This window comes from Rhinolophus sinicus, linkage group LG13 (assembly GCF_036562045.2).
Source record: "Rhinolophus sinicus isolate RSC01 linkage group LG13, ASM3656204v1, whole genome shotgun sequence".
NCBI classification, from domain to species: Eukaryota; Metazoa; Chordata; class Mammalia; order Chiroptera; family Rhinolophidae; genus Rhinolophus; species Rhinolophus sinicus.
The window spans coordinates 2,999,600-3,018,908 of record NC_133762.1 but is presented as its reverse complement, the minus strand read 5'-3'; the positions used below and the strand labels follow the sequence as shown (position 1 = coordinate 3,018,908).

The window sequence follows — 19,309 nt, the reverse complement described above, 5'->3', positions numbered from 1 at the left end:
GCCGGTCCCAGGGCAGGGGATGGAGAGCTCCCCCCGCCCCCCCCCCCAGCGCCCTGCATACAGGCCCTACTGTGGCGGCACCCAGGGCAGAGCGTGGACTCACGATGCCATTCTGCACGCTGAAGCCCAGCTGGTACTTGAGGTCTGGCCGCTTGATGAGGACCGTGGTGACCGGTGGGCAGCTGACGATGTTGAGCTTCACCTGCGTCTGGTTCTTCAGACCCTGCAGCACACACGATGGAATTCACAGGTAAGCACAGCCGCGGAGGGCCGGGGCACGGCGGGAATGAGCCTGTGACCATCCCTCTCGGCCTCAGTGTCCCTCTGAGCGGTAAAGGTGTCACCCACCCTGACCTGTATGCGTGGTTACTGGGTATCCCGGGTGGCAATGTGTGCCCTGCTGTGCCCTCTGACCTGGGCCAAAGCAGCTGCCCCAGAGCCAGAGGCCAGGCTCTGTGACACGGCACAACCAGCAGCTGGCACCAGGGTCGCCGTGGGCGGTTCCCGGTGGGGCCTCACCGTGACCGCAGGAGGAACACTTCCTGTTTGGAAGGACTGTGGGGGCGCTGCTCAAAACCACCCGGACCCCGCTGATGAGCTCGCGCCAAGAACGAGGTGGGGACAGGGAGTGAGTGGCTCGTGAACATCTGAAAGCAGGGGCTCTGGCGTCCACGCCGAAACAGGGCCAGCGGAGCCGAGGGCGACCTCGGGCCCCAGGGAGGATGGGACTGTCAGTAGGTGCCCCAGGCCGTGGCAGGGGGCGGCGGCGGGGACCCATGCCTCACCACAGCTGCAACTTCGGTCACTCCCTTGGCCAGCCCTGGGTGAGGCTCGGAGCTGCCTGCAGACCCGGGGACCTCCCCCGCCACACACACACACAAAGGCCCATCAGAGTCGGGTGACCAAGCTCTGGAACTACAGCCCTTGGAGAGAGGCTGTGGGGACAGAGCCCCAGAAAGTAGTTTCCAGGCTCTCGGCCTCACATAGACAGGTGCTGGCTCAGGTAGTAAATGGCCATCAACTGTGATTGGATGGCCATCAGCTGTGGCTAGTTGGCCATCAGCTGTAACCAGTGAGCCATTGGCCACTAATATAACTGCTGTGGCTACGCTAGCAGCAAATGGGGGCTAGCAAGAAGATAGTGGCTGAGCTAGCAACCAGAGCAGTGAGGGTTGGCGAACAGTGTGGCTCCTGCTTCCTGTGTCTCCAACCCAGCCACCAGCAAGAATATAGTGGTATGACTCCCCTACCTATGTCTCCGTGGGTGTTCCTTTTTGGCCTCACCATGTCCTGCGTTCTTATGTGGGGAGCGGGAGCTGAGACCCCGCAGGCCTCCCCGCATGACAAATGGTGCAGCGAGCAGGGTCTCCCGCACGACAGAGGCTTTAGGCGGACCAAGCTTTTGGAGCTGCCGACTGAGACATCGCCCACATTTGTCTGTCTGTCTGTCCCCCCCAGGCACACACTGTGCTGGGCCAGCTCCACAGCCAGTTCACGGGACCTTCTGGAGAGCCCTTCATCTCTCAGATGATAAGGGGCGAGGGAGATGCCTCCTCAGCACAACAGCACAGAGGGCTGGGGACAGACCACAGACAGGGCCACAGGACCGCCCTCAGGAGGAGGAGCCATGGGCTGGAGACCCCGACCAGGGCAAAGGGCGGCCTGAGCTCTCTGCCCTGGGCTCTTACAAACCTGCAATGGCCAGGGGTGAAGGCCCCCAGTGCCATCTGTGTGTCCCCTTAGCCTGACTCCCACCAGGGGGTGCAGAGCTGCAAGCTCACGGTCAGATGGCAGAGTGGCCTCCCTTGCCTAAGACCTCCCTCCCAGATCCGTGAAGAGGGACCCACCCTCCCAGTTCGCCCAGGAAATGGATCCTCCATGGGGAGTCCTGGACACCCCGGGACAAGCTGGCCGCCCTCCATCCACGGGTCCTCAGCCCTAGCGTGGGGACAGTGCATCCCGCCCAGCCTGGGCCAGCCCAGGCCTTCAATGACTTCAGCTAGTTACCAGTGGGCAGGGCCTGGGCCCCACCTTGATGATGCCCTGGCAGGTGGCGAGGGGCAGCCCCACCAGGCTGGTGCCGTTGATGGACATGATCTGGTCCCCGATGCTCAGCTTCCCGGAGCGGGCGGCAGGGCCTCCGTTCATCATATTCGCCAGGATCACCGTGGGCAGGATGGAGCCCCAGCCCGACTCCACCAGCACCACGCCCAAAATCTCCCCCTTGTGTTTCTCCAGCTGCAGCTGCAAGGAAAGGGCAGGTGGAGGTGCCAGCCCAGCCCTCCGGGCCCACTCAGCAGCCCTGGGTGCTGGGGGACACACCCCGCCCCAAGCATGGCTTCAGTGTCCTGGCTCCTGCTCCCCTCAGCCCCCCAAACCCAGAGGAATGTTCTCAGACCCCAGGACTCAAACCCTGACACCCGCCCGTGCTCTTGTCTAGAAAAGTCCTTTTATTTTCTCTCCGCCTTAAGGGTCACTCTCAGAAAGCTGCCTGTCACTCATTCAGGAGGAAGCCAGGATCATTCACTCAATCAACAGGCAGTAGGGTCATTCATTCATTCATTCATTCATTCATTCATTCACAAATAGACCCATGCAACAGGCAGCCAGGCTACAGGCCATCCCCAGGGTATGTGCTCCTCTGTCTTAGGAGGACTTTCCAAAGGCCTCCACTGCTGGCAGCTTCGAAACCCCTGGCCAGAGCACCCAGGTTCCCTCCTCTAACAGTGCCTCCCATATGCTTTTCAGACACATCTCTCGGGTGCTGAGTGCCCACTAATGACAATAGCAGCCTTAGAAGGCACATTTTCAAGGTCATGAAGACTGACTGTCATCGGCTGCTTTGTTACAAACCAGCTCATTTCATACACAAGTGCTTGGTTCCCAGGGCAGGAGAGAGATGCACATTTAGGCAGCGCTTCCGCCCGCGGAGGGAGCGCCAGTGGTTTGTGCCAGGGGCCCGAGGCTCGCTCCCCGGTCCGATGCCCGTGAGCTGAGCTGGGGAAGCGCGGGGCAGCTCAGCGTGGAGAGCAGAGGCCCCCAGGAGCCCGGCTCACCTCCTTGCAATTCTCCGAGTTGGAGAAGTGGATGAGGTCGTCGTTGTACATCTCCTGGGTGTTAATGACGTCGCTGTATTCCTTCTGGCTCAGGTCTTCGGGGTTGATGCCGTTGGCTCGCAGGAACTGCTGGTAGGCCACACTGAAAGCCTGGCCGATGGACTGGGCGATCAGCTGGGCCTGTGGGACGGGGGGGAAGGGGGCAGCCTCAGAGCAGCACGTGGCCCGGACAGGCCAGCTGCCTGCCCAGTGCTCACACAGGCCTGCAAGGGCCTCGGCACAGCAGCTGTGGACTCAGCTGGGGAAAGCTGTCTGCCCAACACCCCCTGGGGCGCACCCTTCTGCTGCTGTGTACCCCTCAGGGCCTGTCCTGACTGCTTTAAATCCCAGACATTCCAGGACGAAGCACAGTGTCAAGGAAAGTCCGGGAAAGCTATGAAGTCTTTGCTAAACATCCTATCTGTGTTGCTTTTAATGGTAGCTGTACTGTATTTTTCTTTCCACCCATCTTATTCCAGAAGTGGACCCGAGGTGCGGTCTCTGGGGAGCGTCACAGACACTGCTAGTTGTCTACCCAATATTCATTCCTCTGTGTGTGTCCGGCCACTCCTGTGGGGAGGGGTGGCTGTGCCAGGCTGAGGCCAATGAGAAGCACGAGAGCTGGGGACACCAGCATAGGCCCCATAAGCAAATCACTTCTTCCTACTTCAGTGGAACGGCTGTCACAGACATTCGTTATTAAATGGCTGACACAGGCTTTGCCCACCGCTGGCCGGTGCACAGAGGATGATGGGAAGCAAGAGCTAAAGACCCGAGCCCCTGGGACATGACAGGCGCAGGCGCAGCTGTGCAGCCTGGGAGAGCAGTGGGACTCTCGGTGGCTTCTCAGCCTGTGGCAGGGCCTCCTCCCACCCAGCCCCGGGCTGCGGGAGCCCCAGCCCTGGGCTGCCCCTGCTGCCACCTACCTCCCCAACAGCCATCAAGGGGGCCTCTGCATGGATGCCCCCAGCAAACCTCGGGTCAATAGGACCCCAACACAGATGAAAAGCCAGGGATCTGGACTAAATGCCTAAGTCCCTTTCTGGCTCTACGTATTCAATGATTTAAGGGCTGCAAATGAATATGACTTTAAAAAAAAAAAAAGCAGACTGGGCCGGATAACAGAGGCAGAGTATGGAAGCTTTCCCTAAATAGGTACTGATTCGAGATCGAGATTGAACTGCCCTCCCAAACTGGGCCCTAAACACTTTACGGGAAGGACCCGCCAGCAGTCGCTCAGGGAACAAGCCTTACCTGCTCCCAAGACCAGCATTTTGGAAGTGCGGCTAGAGGCACAGTACCCAGGGACCACCAGGTGGCGCCCAGGGACCGCCAGGTGGTGCCGCCAGCCAGGACACATCTGCGAGCACCGCCAAGGGCCCAGTGGAAGCTGGGAATTGGGTCTTGGGAAAGGCCCCGCAGAGGGAAGGAAGAGGGGGACGGGAGGCCAGGACCTGCCCCATCCTTCTGGGGTCTCAGGGCCTGCATCTATCCCAGGCCTCTGACAGAGGTCCCCTGGCTGGGAAGGGTGGTCTAACAGCCCCCCACCCTTCACCCCTAGGCAGGTAGGGCTGCCCACTGCCCCCGGACTTCACCAGGGGTTCTACTGGACCCTCACCCCACCCACTGGTTGCTGCTGGGGACAGAGGCCAGCCACGCAAGGGCTCATTGGGGCATAATCCAGCAGCCCTTAGCATCTCCCCACATGCTGCAGGCTCCCATTTCTCCTCCCACTATGCCTTTTGCATCCCGCTCCCTGCACTGGGGGTGGTCACTGGTATGAGGCCAGGACCCCAGTCCAGGCAGCGGGGAGTGTGCCCTGGGCCTCAGTGAGGGGCTGGCATTGCCAGGCTGGCCCTCAGAGGTGGCCTCCGGCAGGTGGGCAAAAAAAGTAACCCCCAGGACTTCTTTGCTCGGGCACTTTCACTTGTGCAGCTTATCAGACCTCAGCCTGGAGTGGACACTGAGACTCAGAGCATACCACTGGTGTCCCTCATGTCGCCTTCCATTTTCTCCAGGTGCTCTCACCAGACCTCGGACCCCTTCCTCAGCCTGCAGGCCACCAGATGGAGCCACCATCCGGGTCCTACATGCTGGGCAGCTGCTAAGGGGCCCCTCACAGCCCTCCCCCCAGGGGGTTCCTTCCTTCACTCCTCCAGGGACCATTTGGAGCCCCCAACACGTGCTCTCAGCCTTATCTCCTGCAGAACTGACAACTCTGGGGCCACAGCTGCACCCCCTGACTTTGACCCTCTGCCCAGAGCCACCTGCACGGCTGGCACCTGGGAGCCCCTTCCTACCGGTTCTCTAAGATACCCTCAAGCCCTGAGTTGCACAAAAATGTGCATGCAGGCGTCCAGGGGCTTCTGTATAAGGGTGGAAGGAGTGTGTGTGCACAGCAGTGGGCCTGTATTTCAATTCCTTCTCTGACAAGTGTGCCATTGCTTCAGAGCTCTTCTAGGAGAGTTGACTTCAACTTCTGAGCAAGAAGGCGGGCTACTGCCTCCATCCACCCTTTCCGACATGAAACTGCTGGGACGCTTCCACTGCGCCAGGTCCCTGAGACACCTTCAAGTTTGTATGTGAAGTAGAATGTGTTCGCGGAGGACAGAGAATTTTAAAAATTCTGTGGGAACGGCCACGAGGAGGGCGCAGCCCCGTCCTGAGTAGGACCTGCCCGCAGGGGGCAGCCGAGTGCCCCGGGCCCAGCCTCCCCCGCCCCCCACTCCCTTCTCCGCGTGGCCTGTCTGCCTCTTCCAGACTCAGAAAGATGCTCTCATCCCATTTAAGGAAGGAGCCCAAGGGCTTACAGTCCCTTAGTGAGCCTATCGTATTTTAAACGTCAGAATTTTTTTTTAACTTGTTAGGACTTGAAAAGTGGCCGTGAGCGAAAGCAGAGCTAGACCTCCGGTGCCGCTTGCCTCCCTCTGCACAACCTGGCCTGTGACAAGGGCATCCCGCCAACAGAAGCGAGTCCAGGACGACTTTGTCGCAGAACAAAGCTCAGATAAAGGGTTCTCCCCATCGGCAGCTCCCCTAGTATATTTAACTATGGTTCAGCTTAGAAGGGCTCCTGAAAAACGCAGGAAGTGCAGTAAATCGCCTTTCACTCTGCCAGCTCAGCGTTAGGAAATGACGGGGTCCCCTGGCAACGTCCAGGACTGCCCCCCCCCCGCCCCCCGATATGTGGCTTCCCGGAGCCCCAGGGGTCGGCACGCACGTACGTCCTCGGACTCGAACACGTGGCAGGTCATCTTGTACTGCTTCCTGCCCTCCTGCGCCCCGGGCGTGGTCTCGATGCAATCCTGCGAGGCCGAGCGGGGCATGCGCCGCCGGGCCATCAGCACCACAATGTTGCCGATGTCCGCGATGTAGGAAATGGTGCGCAGGGCGTGGTCCATCATGGTTTCCTGTCGGGCGGGACCAGAGGGCCACATGAGGGGACGTGAGGGGGACGCGCCCTTAGGGTTTCTCAGCCTCGACGCCACTGGCGTCTGGGGCCACATCGTCCTTTATGGTGAAGGGCCGCCCTGTGCATTGCAGGGCGCTCACTGGCTCCCCTGGCCTCCACCCCCCAGAAGCCAGCAGCACCCACCACCTTCCCAAGCTGTGCAGCCCTTGCCAAACGTCCCAAGGGACAAAATCGCCCGAGGTTGGGAACCGCTGCACCAGTTAACAGAGGGCTTTAGGATGGCGATTCACGGTCAAGGTGAGTCTGCCTTCCTGCAGCCCCACAGCTTCCAAAATGACAGGTGGGAGGCACGGTGCCGGGTGGGGCCTCAGCACTGGGAGGAAGATTGGAAGCCTGCCCTGTGGGAAACCATCCCTCCCGGTGGCTCTGGAGAAGGGTCCCCTCCCTGCAAGGCATGTGCCTGGTCCAGGCTGCGCAGTGGAGGAAGGCCTCAGGGCCAGTGTCGGCCATGGATGAGTTCTTCCAGGGAGCCCCAGCCGCCCTGCCCGGGGCAGGGGACACTGAGGCAGCTGGCCTGACTCCCATCGATGGCTCTCCACAGCCATTCAATTCCCCAGTCCCCTGGCCAGTCCATTACTCTGGGTGGCTTTTGTGGTCCGACAGCAAACTCCCGCCCATCACCCTACCTAACAAAGCTGTGCACCAAGGCTCTGAGAAACCAATCAGTGGGCCTTTTATGTCTTTGTCCTCTTCCCACAAAAGAAAACCAGGTGTTTCTGCAACCCCCCAAGCCCTTTCTTTCCTCACAGAACCCAATTTTGTAGGGGATAGTTCTCCACATTTGTCTTCCTGGAGCGGATCTGTTATGTGGCCAAGGCTGTGGAGGTGGTTTATAACCACAAAAGCCACCTTCCAGGAAGCGACACTGGAAGGGGTAGCTCTTCAGCAGCTCCTGATTTCTGGCCACCATCAGAAACGCCCAGATCAATCCCCAGGTGTCAGAAATGTGCGTCTGCCCCTGTTCCCAGCTCATGTCAAGGGCAGAGCCATCCTCCTCACAGAAGGAGGCGGCTCACCCACGTGGCCGCCGGCCTCTGTCCTGTCCTGTCCTGTTTCCCTCCATCCGGCCCGTCAGCCAACATGTTTCACTTTCCAGTCAAACCAGGTTCCTGCCACCACCCTCCCTTCCAGGTCAGCCTACACGGTGCGTCAGAACGAGGTCGCAAAACACTGACAGCTGCCCACGACCTGACAGGTCACCTGAACACCTGAGCGGGCAGCCAGCCCACAGCTCACGGCACCTCCTGACCCAACCCCCTGGCACGGGTTCTCCTCCCTCCTGCCTGGCCCAAGAGACGCCCGTGGTGCCCTCTGCCACTACCTTGTGCCCTGGTCCCTGCAGTGGAAAGTCAGGAGTTCGTCCACATGAGTTGACACAACTGTCTTCAAGGGCTCACCTGTGTGTCCGCATTTAGGACCTTGATCCTCTGGGTGGAGATGAAGAGGTCCACTTCGGTCAGGATCTGGGCATCCCCCTCGGAGTTCTAAGGAAGGGCAGTGGACACCATTACAAGTCAAACTAACGAACGTGAACAAAGGCCTGACAATATTACTAGCAGCCCAGAACGCCCCCAGGGAAACATGTGACTCCGGCCCGGAGCAGCCATCGGAAACCTAAATGTGTGCCTCCCAGTGCAATCTGCAGCTAAGTGAGTTCTGAAGGCAGTTTGCAGAGAAGGAGGGCGGGAGTGGTTTCCGGGAGACTGAGCACGGAGGGAGGGAGGGCCGTGCCTGGGGGTTTGTGTCACAGCCTCCAAAGAGTGGTCGGACCTACCTGCCTGCCAACCCTCATCAAATTCGGCGACGGAACAGGGCCTGTGTCCCTGGGCTGTATTTCCTAGATTCGGGGTTCTAAGCACGCCCAGGAAATGGGGAAGAAATTTTCAAAGAAGTTGGATTCAAATGTCAGCATTTTCTTCTGATTTAAAGTCAACCCCTCCCCAGGCTTAGTCCCCATCTTCCAAAAACCGTGAGGGAAGCAAGACCTGGGTTGGACTGAGTACTGCCCTCACAGTGACATAGGAGAACCCATCACACAAATGCCGCTGCTTTGTCACCTAGAGTATGCTCATCCTACGGTCATGTGTGCATGGAATGTTCTAAGTGAACTACTCAGGGTCTGCCCCAAACCAGGACAGCCTTGCGTTGGGTCTTCCATCTGAGGGAATACTTATTACTACTGCACAGTGGCAATGAAACACGACTTCTTCTGGTTTCCCCACTGAGGTAAATAATTCTTCGTGGCCACTCGGGAGCTCATGGTGCTGTATCTTCCATTTCCAAAGAGCAGAAACTGATTTAATTCCTCGCTAGAAAATCTGAAATCAAAAATGACCCTTTTGACAATTCCTCAAGAATTCTGAGTCACAGGGAGGCCCCAATGATAAATCTGAATTTTTGCTGAATTTTCAAGGGAAAGGTCTTTGGGGCTTTCGGCCCATGGTGGTGACAACTGCTTTTAACTGATTACAAAGAGAACAGAGTCCAAAATATTCCAGCTGAAAATAGTCTGCAGGATTGTGGAAGAATTACTTGCCCGTTTTTAAAAATTGGGTTATATTCTACATCCAGACACCTTTAAAGGTTATATTCTAGGGTTGTCGCTCAAAACCCTCTTGCTAAAAAGTAGGTCGGGACAGAACTAAAATAGAAAAGTTGCAGGTGGACTGTGTTTTTTAGTTTTCGTGACGATTTTGGAGGAAACGCGAGCGCTGTGATACACCCCAGCAGAGGAGAGGGGCAAACTGGGAGGTGGCTGGGCTCAGGCTGGGGGACAAATGGATAATGCTGAAACCTGGCCAATAACAGGGAATGGGAAAGGTCTCCCCATCATGCTCTCTGCTGGGAGAAAGGGGGAGCGTTGATAGCATGGATCTACAGAGGGACACTAGACATTGGGGGACACACATCTATGGATGGGGGCCCTGAGCCTACTGTCACCAGTGAGTCTGCGGGTGGGTAGCTCTCTGCCGGGGACGCTGCTCACTCCTGGGTCCCAGGCTCACGGCGCAGCTCCCATCATTATGTACCTGGCCAGCTGGGTGCAGACCAGAAAAGGGGTCCCCGGCAAGGATCTTGAGCATCTCGCTGCCTGGAAGGAACCCCAGCCCTTCGTGGAGGCCATCGGCTGGGCCTGGCCAGCACTGAGGCTGCTCTGACTGCGTCTACTCCAGGCTGCCGTCCACAGTGACGGCCGTGCTCCAGCTGCCCTCCAGCTGCCGTTTTTAAGCTCAGGGGTGTGCTGGGTGATTGTGGGTGAGGGGCCCCTCTTCTTTGGGAGAGGTACACCCCAACTGCAGGTCTGAAGGAATCAAAGGCGAGGTCGCTGGGCCAAGAGCAAATGTCACAGGGAGAAAAGTGTCACCACGGGGGGAAAGGAGCCCCAGACAGGGTCCTCTGGCCACATCCCCAGAAAACGGTGTCCCAGGCAGGGATGGAGAACTAGACAGACCTCCTGGGGCTTAAGTTACAAGCCAGTGCCAGCTGGTAGCGTCCGACCTCGGGCATTTGGTATTTGTTGTATCAGGAGGGTAGTTAGAAAGTTCCAGCATTATCTAGGCTGACAAAGGATGGAAGGTCAACCCAATTTTTGGAAGTCTGCCCATTCTCCAGGAACTTTTCAACAGAGAGGGCCCCTGATGGGTAAACCGAACCTCTCATCGGCCAGATTTAGTAAGTTAACCTTCACGAGTCTGTACATATCAGAACGACTTCGCCACTTCTCAACAGGCAGCCTTGGCACTAACTGCACCGCACGGTCATATCAAGTGTCACCTTTAAAAACATCTACGTAAAACAGCAGCATCACAGCACTGACCGTGTTCTAGCACGTTCTAGCACACAGCCTCTAACACGGAAATGCAAAAGGGGGCAATGATTAAATTCTTCTGTAAGTGGGTGGTTCACAAAAAGAGAAGTGACTGTGGTGTCATTCAGACACCTAGCATTTACCCCCCAAGGGAAGAGGAAAAACCATCGTCACTTTATGATGCATGTGTCCCTAGTGGAATGGCCCCTCCCCCGCCACGGGACAGAATGAGCTACAGAAACGCAAGCACACGCCACGGTCCTACATTACACACCGCTTTTTTCTTCACTTTGGCGGCCTTTTGCATCCTCTGAGCAGCGTGTAAGAGAAAAGAAAAACAGGTGGACAGGCGCCAAGGGGAGGAAGGCGTGGCAGTTATTTCAGTCTTGTGGTCAACACCCCAGGACTGAGACCGTGTGCCCAGGGGACAGGCAGGCAGCCAGCACCTCGGTGGGCCACATGTGTCCCCCACGTGCTGGAAATTCCCGACACCCACCCGGATCTATGAGGGCAAGACTGAGGACGGGAGAGATGCAATCGGCCGGCAGAAGGGCGCCAGGCTCCTGGGCAGCGCAGCAGACTGGGGTCTCGAGCGGCAGGGCCTGGGGCCTCCGCCATGTGGCGCCAGCAGGCAGGGCCATGGTTCCTTCTCTTCTCCTGACCACCATGGTGGGCTCATGCCTGGCATCCCTTCCCTCAGTGTTCAGTGAGGACACAGGAGGGGGCTGGTACTGTCACTGTCCCCAGGGGGCAGCAGCAGCCACCGGCCCCGTGGCGCCCAGGGGACAGCACTCAGACCACCCAGCCCCTCCTCCTGGCCCGCAGCTTGCAGGTTTGGCCTCATCTTCTTGCCCAGCCGCACCTCCATTCAAAACCAAGCGATGCCACCTGCACCCAGAATGGCAAGTATGTCCGAGTTCTCCTTGAGTCATGAACTGAAATAGAACGTGACTCTGTTTCCCCTTTACTCTGAGTGGCGCCCAAACGCACATGCTGTGGGGCTGGGATATGAGATGACACACTAACACATTTCATGACTGGCATTTTTCCCAAGTCATGTTTCCAGGTGGCCCAGTGGCGGTTCCTTAGGAAGGAGGAAGCTGCCCCTGTGGCCCCAGCACCCAAAGCCAAAGTCTCCCTTGGCCTCGCCGGGGCCACAGGCATTCCCCCTGTCCCTGCCGGTGGCCGTGGGGTCAGAGCTGTGCCCGGCCCCGGCCCCCTGCCCTCTGCAGAGTGCCCCCCACCGAGCTCACGCCTACCTTGACCCGGCTGACGGCCTCCTGCGCTTGCAGCATCCTGACGTTCTTGGACGGGTTCCGCTCTGAGAGCAGCTGGGTGGAGCCCAGGTAGTTGGCAGCGAAGATGATGCCATCAATGAGATCCTCCGGCTCGCAGGGCCCTGGAACTGCAGGGGGACCAGTCAGCATCTCCCCAGAAGGCGGAGGGACAGGGCAGCAGGGACAGCGGACGAAGGGAAAGGTGGCAGCCAGAAGGGAAGCCAGCCCACTTCCTGCTACCCCTCGGGGCGTGGTGCATGTAGCTCCACAAAATCAACACTCGCACCAGAAAAATGCCACACAACCTGTGTCAGGAGGGCAATTCCGGGACCCCAGGCAGCTGCCCCTAGAGGCAGCTCAGCCTCCCAAGTGACAGCCACATGCTGCAGTTCCCGGACGCTCCCTGTCCCAAACATGGCAGCGTTTCCGAGCCCTCTGGAACTCGGGATGGTGACAGAACCTGCCTGTTGCCCTCCGATTCTTCTCGGGCCTCACCTCCGCTCTGTGCCGTGGGGCCCCTGCTCGCCTGCAGCCCTTGTGGGAGCCTGTTTGGAACCCCGCATCCACTATACCCCAGGTCCACACCGAACATGGCCCTGGTCCCACCTGCTGCCTCTAGACCAGGGCCGTCCCCAGAACTTCCTGCCATGATCTGGAATGTTCTATCTTTGTGTTATCCCATACGGGGACCACTAGCCACGCATGGCTTTGAGTACTCGAATTGTGGCGAGTGCAACCAAAGAACTGACTTCTACAATTTTATGCGATCTTGGGGCAGCCGGATGGCTCAGTTGGTTAGAGCGCCAGCTCTCAACAACAGGGTTGCTGGTTCGATTCCCGCATGGGATGGTGGCTGCAGTCCCTGCAACTAAAGACTGAAAATGACGACTGGACTTGGAGCTGGGCTGCGCCCTCCACAACTAGACTGAAGGACAATGACTTGAAGCTGATGGGCCCTGGAGAAACACACTGTCCCCCAATATTCCCCAATAAAAAAGAGAGAGAGAGAATAGCACAGGATCTTAAAAAAACACACAATTTAAGCTATCTTAATAAGTTACACATAAATATCCACAGTGGCCAGTGGCTCCCTACTGGACAGGCAGCGAGGTGTCAGCAAACCTTTCCTGTGTGGGGCCAGATGGGACATGTCTCAGGCTTTGACGTCTCTAGGCACCTAGTCACCTCTGATTTGCAGTACAAAAATGGCCAGAGACGGTATGTATGTAACGGGCTGTGCGCCAGGAAAGCTTTAGCTACAAAACCGGGGGCATCCCCACCCCAGGCTGCGCAGTGAATGATTGTCACCTGAGTAGTGACAGCTGGCCCCAGGCCGACACGGGATCCAGGCAACTCTTCTGAACCACTGTCTGTGACTTTAGTCCCCCTTGCACCACCGGGGAAATGGCACACAGAGCCACGGCTGCCTGGGAGGGCACCTGGGCTTCCCTCCCAGGTTCTGCACAAACCTCAGCTCTGCGACCTTAAGTGAAAGCTCCAGAACCGACCGCAGCCTGTGTCCCTTAGCTGGAAGCTGTCTGCTGCAGATCAACCCAGGCGCTGGGAAGTCACAGATGCCACGTGGCAACTATGTCTTCTTTACGCGGGAGCTGCAGCTCCTGCACTAACACCAGTTCTGTGCAGTCTTAGGAGCAAGGCCAAGTACTGTGACATTGGAATGCCCCTCATGTGACGATAAAGGGCCCAGGCAGGTCCCTGCCCCAGGCCAGCCACCTCCTGATGGCACTGTCCTGGGGACCCCCCTTTCTCCCCACTGACCCTGACAGCCTCCCCCAGTAGCCCCCAGACGTTTGAGGGAGGCAGGGACAGCTCTCCAGGGTCACAGTGGCAGGCCTGGGGATCCAGAGACCAAGAGTGAGATGGGCTTGACACCAGCTGGGCTGGACAGGCTGGTGCCCTTGGGAAGGCCATCTAATTTGGGGACCTCAACTTCCTCACCAGCAAAATGCACGGGGGTGGGGAGGGATTCCTGATTTTTATCTCAACAGAGTTTTCACAAAGATTAATAGTATGAGTTTCATACATGCTAAAAGCATATAACATGCAAGGCATTAAGTAGTGAATGCTTAGCTTTTATTTGCATCTAACTCAAAAGTCAAGTCGCGGCATGTGACAAGGCAGGGCGTCAGGTGCCAGGTGAGTGAGGCCACAGCAGTGACAGGTGGCAGTGCCCAAGGGCAGTTCATATGCTCACTGGGCCCGTGGCAGGCATGACAGGGCACTAAGGCTCGGAGAGCAACGGGACACCACAGTGATGCTGACATTAAGTGACAACGAGGACCAGAGCCCAAGCTGGCCACATCTGGAAGGCGGGCAGCACCACTGCCACCACCCAGACCTCCCGGCTCCAGGTGCAAAGTGGTAGGGACCTCTTTTAAACCCTGTGCCCGATGGGGCTGTGGGAGGTGGCAGGTCACTTAGAACATCTGAAGCTGAAGTCATTTGAGGAGGGAGGGACCAGCCCCACTGTGCCGAGTCCCCGCAGAGCTCAACGAGCCCCGAGAGTCCCAGAACCCCCCCCAGAGATTCGGCATCAATGAAGCCAGAGTGGGTTTGGAATCTGTCCAGCGGGTCCTCAAATTCCGTCCTTTTATTCAACATCGTTTCGTTATAATATTGACAAGATGCCAGAGGAACCTAACTCTTGGTTATATCCATTAGCCGGTGGGAAAACTGGGTTCATTATATGTCATGTTGCTTAAAAGTTGCAGAACCTATGGACGATGTTAAGTGAGGACTTAATGTAGAGCACACACACACACACACATGCACGCACACATGCAGGCACACACGCATGCACGCATGCACATGCATGCACACATGCATGCACATGCACACACACACACACACACACACACACACACACCCCGTAGGGAGGAACCCCTCCTTGTCTACCCATCAGCAGCCATGGTCCACACGTGGGTGTACTGGGGCCTGTTATCAGCTGTGGGAGGCAGAAGCCACTCCCAACAGAGACAACTTGTGTCAATCACAAGGCAGCAGCCTGCCCCTTGGATCTTCTGACTGAGCCATCGTCCCTTCAGAGCCTAGTCCTCTCCAGTGAGTATGGATCCCAATGTCTGTCATTTGCCTAGAGTCACCTACAATGGGGCTAGTCGCTTGCCTCCCTGCAGTGACCACTACTGACCAGTAGATGGCGTCACTTTTCTCTGCAGGAAGCGCAGGAAGTGTTGGAGTAACGGTCCGCCCCACATCCTCAGCCAGCACCCAGGGCCTGGTCCTCGAAAAGTGTCCTCCTGTCCTATCCATGGGGCATGGGGTGGGGCTGGGGTGAAGATGGGTGGGGGGCTTAGGGAGGGGTGGGGGGTGGAGTTGCATGACACCCCCTGGACCCCCATCTCTGGGGTCGGGCAGAGGCTTTCTTTTCTGAATCAAATCCCACCTTCCGAGGCTGCATCTTTGAATTCTCCTCTGGCCAGAACCTGGTCAGCTCAGCGGACCTTTCTGAGGTTCACGGTCCTGTTTCAATTCATATCCTTGAGCAGATGGATTCGAGACCCATCTCCCCCTGGAGGGACCCCACCTGGGGGCGCAGACTCCTGTGTGTGAAGGGTGCTCCATCCCAGGCAGTGGGGACCCACCCACACCCGTTGGACATCTGCTCCCTGGGGAGAGGCCAACAAAGGATTCAGGCCTTTGTTACAACAGACCGATGGGCACCTCCGCCAGGGGCTCTGGTCAAACAGGAAACAGTAGGTGCAAGGGTACCCCCAGCACCCTGCCTGCCAGTCACACATACTAGGGAACAAAACCTGGAAGCAGGGAAGAGTAGCCAATGGGGCGTGGGTTCAGTTTCATAGACAGAGACTCTCAACTGCACTCATGAAATGCAGCTTCATTACAACCCCAAAAGAGCTGGCCCTGCATGTCTGATTACAAATTGTTCTTTTGGGGTCAACTCTTGAACTGACCCTAAGCTGAGACCACCCGAGAGAGACAGAAGGAAAAACAATCAAGATGGTGGGTTAAAAGAGATCCTGTCTCCCCAGAGAGTGCTTTCTCCTTTTTATGACGTACATTACTTACACAAGTGTCTGCAGAACGTGTCTGGACAGCGGGGACAAGGAGAATACGGCACCCCAGGTTCTTCCTGCTGAAGGAAGCCTTCGTCTGAACCCCCCGTTGGAGAGCCCGAGGCCCTGCCGACCTCTCTGAGCAGGGAAGGGCTGGGAGGTCCCCAGAACCATGCCTTGGCACTCGTCCCTGCTACATCTGGGGGAACCCTTCTGAGGGGGGCGGTGGGCAGAGCTTCCAATGACCGGCTGCCTGTGTGGTCTCACGAACTCAGGCCTGTGCTTGGAGGCGCGGCCGGGAGTGTGGGTGTGCTTCCAGAGGGCCTTGGGGTACAGCCCCCCCCATTACACTCAGGTCTCTGCAACTAGGGAGTCCTTCCCCCCAGTCCTCAACAACCCCACGCAGCAGACCTCAGCGTCCCAACTTGACAAATACGGACAGTCCACGTCGAGTCACACGGCTTTGCCCCAAATTACTATCACCAGTTCAGGAGCTCAGTAAGCGTTTCTGAGCACCCTCCCGCCCCCCTCCCCCCACCACACACAGAAGGACCTGCGCTGTGACAGACAATACGGAGCTCACAGGCTGACGTTAGTCCCACGGTCACAAAATGAATGCATCAGGGTGGCCCTCAGCGAATGTCATAAAAGGCACAGTTCCAAGGAAGAAGCAACAGGGGAGTCTGCCCTTGGGAGGAACCTGGGGGCAGCTGCCCTTTGAGCTGAGGTCGGAAAGATGAAAAGGAATCAACAAGCCATCAAGGGAAAGGTGGAGAGAGCTTTCCAGGCAGAGGCGGGAGCAGGTGCAAAGGCCCTGGGGTAGCAGGGAGTACAGCACCTGAGAAGAACTACAAACTGTGCCAACTGCCTGGGTGCGGGGGGGGGGGGCAGCAGGGGGCCAGGCCAAGGTTACAGAGAAAGCATGAGCCAGATGTGAGCACTCTGGGGACACAGCCTGGACTGTCACTGCCGGGAAGGGCCCAACCACTCTGCCTTTAGAAAGTGACTCTGGCCGCAGAGAGGCAGAAGGGAGAGCAGCTGGGAGGCTACTGCAGGAGACCTAGTGAGTGAGTGATGATGATGGTGTGGGCCAGGGTGACGAGGGGGCCTGGGAGACAGCGACAGGCTGGATTCCCTCTGGATGTTCTACCCACAGGAGTGGAGAGAGGGAGCTGCTGCTCCGTGGGGAGGGGACCCTGGAGAGGACAGACTGCAGCGTATCTGTAATAGCGAGAACACTGGAAACCACCGCAGTCTTCCTGCAGAGGCAGCCAGTGGAGGCCTGAGGGGAGTGCAGAGCACCCTGTGCCGTGGGGAATTTGGGCATCACCTCCAGGGGTTAGCCGTACGTGAAACAAGCAAGATGGAGAAGAGGGCGTCTAACTCATTGCCATTTACCTAAGAAAGCGGAAGGGATGCCTGCAATAAAAAGACACGAAATGTCAGAAATCGGTCATAGGGAAGATGCCAGACATCTTCGCAGACGCTCTGTTTTGTATATTTCACATTAGAGCCACGGATTTTATATAATTATACAAGAAAATTAAATGAGAAAAGCAAATTCGTAAGAATTAAAAGAAAAATGAATCTGAAGGTGTGTCCAACGTGTGACACGATCCCAGAGACGAACGATTCTGAATTCATCTGAAAACACAGTCGTTCCGACGGGACATTCCTCGTGGGGTAAACGCTAAAGACAAAAGTCACAACTGAGTCTGTAATCATATGGCCTTGCTGATGTTGCTACTGCTGTTCTGACACTCATAGGACCAGCGGGACAGGAGAAATGAGGAATTCTGTTGAGGAACAGGAGAGGAACAGGAGAAATGGGAAATGAGGGGTTTGGGGCAGAGGAAAAAGACGGTGCAAATGTAAAAATCCCACAGTCCTGACAAAGTGTCAGTATAAATCACAACGCGTTTTACCTCAAAAACATGCAGTTTATTTACATATATATATATATATATATATATATATATATATATATATATTTACTAAATATATATACACACTAAATATATATACACACTATATATATTATACACACACACACACGAGGTATGACTTTTTTGACATCAGAGGGATTATTCATTATGAATTTGTACCAACTGGACATACAGTTCACCAAGTTTACTATTTGGAAGTGCTGAAAAGGCTGCGTGAAAAAGTTAGACGAAAACGGCCTGAACTTTTCACCAACAATTCATGGCTCTTGCATCACGACAATGCACCAGCTCACTCAGCACTGTCTGTGGGGGAGATTTTAGCCAGTAAACAAATAACTGTATTGGAACACCCTCCCTACTCACCTGATCTGGCCCCCAGTGACTTCTTTCTTTACCCGAAGATAAAGGAAATATTGAAAGGAAGATATTTTGATGCCATTCAGGACACTAAGTGTAAATACGACGACAGCTCTGATGGCCATTCCAGAAAGAGAGTTCCAAAATAGCTTTGAAGGGTGGACTAGGCACTGACATCAGTGCATAGCTTCCCAAGGGGAGGACTTCGAAGGTGACCGTAGTGATATTCAGCAATGAGGTGTGTAGCACCATTTCTAAGATGAGTTCGCGAACTCAATTGTCTGACCTCATACATAACAAATGACCCCCAAATTTAGCAGCTTAATTAACATGACAAATGTATTATCCCCATGTCTATAGGTTGGGAAGCTGGGTGCCTCTGGCTCAGGAGCTCACAGAGCTGCAGCCCTTTTAGAACACGGGAGGACCCACTTCCAAGCTCACTTACGAAGCTGCTGGCCAGAGACATCAGTCCTGTGCAATGTGGGCACCTGGCAGAGCCACTCACAACTTTGCTGCCTGCAGAGCGACCAAGCAAGCAAGAGAGATCAAGAAAAAAGTCACAGCCTTTTTGTAACCTAACCTTGGAAGTGATAGCCCCACCCCTTCCGCCATACTCTCATTCATTAGAAGCAAGTCAGTAAGTCCAGCCTACTCTCAAGGGGCGGGGGTTACCCAAGGTCCTGAATACCAGACGCTCACTGGGGGCCATCTCCCTACACACGTCTATGCATTTCCTACCTGTCTGACCAACTCAGCCGCAATGACCACCCAACGGTGCCCAGCTTATGGTCTCCATGACTGCCAGGCTCTGCTTGGAGAAATAACTGGTCTAGTCTTGAAGCAAGAAATGGTGAAGATGGTCCTGAAATATCTAGTCATACCGGGAAGCAAGGAGGCTATCAGACTGTGGGGTCACACGGACAGGACTTGGGGACCAGCCTCAAGCACCAGGCAGAGTAGAGCCAAACTACAGTCACTAAGGATAACGTTAGCCATACACTGCAACTCAACAACTACATTTCCACTCAAGACTTCTGGGTGACTGTGTACGAAACCCCACTGGTTATCTTCAGAGGTTGTTAGAGAAACTCATTAATTTTAAAATTTTTAAATAAAGGGAAGATGTCAAGCATGTAACCTGCCTTTCCTATACAAACTGTACTCAGCAAAGCCAAACACTCGATGAGGGAAAGTTTCTTTGCATGGAAGAATTCCAGGTAAAGATTTCCAGCTGAAGAAGAAATGATTTAATTAGAATCCCACCATTTTGCAACCTCTAATCAATGAATGGACTGA

At 56.1% G+C, this 19,309-nt stretch overlaps 1 protein-coding gene across 14 annotated transcripts in view; it reads right to left on the bottom strand.

The window, feature by feature from the left end:
• APBA2 (amyloid beta precursor protein binding family A member 2) overlaps window positions 1-19,309 on the bottom strand; it is a 153,107-nt gene that overhangs the window by 7,368 nt on the left and 126,430 nt on the right. For 5 of the 14 annotated variants that reach the window (XM_074317906.1, XM_074317905.1, XM_019753220.2 and 2 more), the window contains 7 exons: window positions 11,635-11,780; window positions 10,650-10,685; window positions 7,965-8,051; window positions 6,320-6,505; window positions 3,057-3,236; window positions 2,032-2,244; window positions 104-223 (listed from right to left, as the gene is read on the bottom strand). In XM_074317906.1, the coding sequence (XP_074174007.1) occupies window positions 104-223; window positions 2,032-2,244; window positions 3,057-3,236; window positions 6,320-6,505; window positions 7,965-8,051; window positions 10,650-10,685; window positions 11,635-11,780 (968 nt within the window). Of the gene's footprint in view, window positions 1-103; window positions 224-2,007; window positions 2,245-3,056; window positions 3,237-6,319; window positions 6,506-7,964; window positions 8,052-10,649; window positions 10,686-11,634; window positions 11,781-19,309 lie in introns of all 14 variants that reach the window. The other 9 variants (XM_074317900.1, XM_074317903.1, XM_074317904.1 and 6 more) reach the window with 3 other exon arrangements.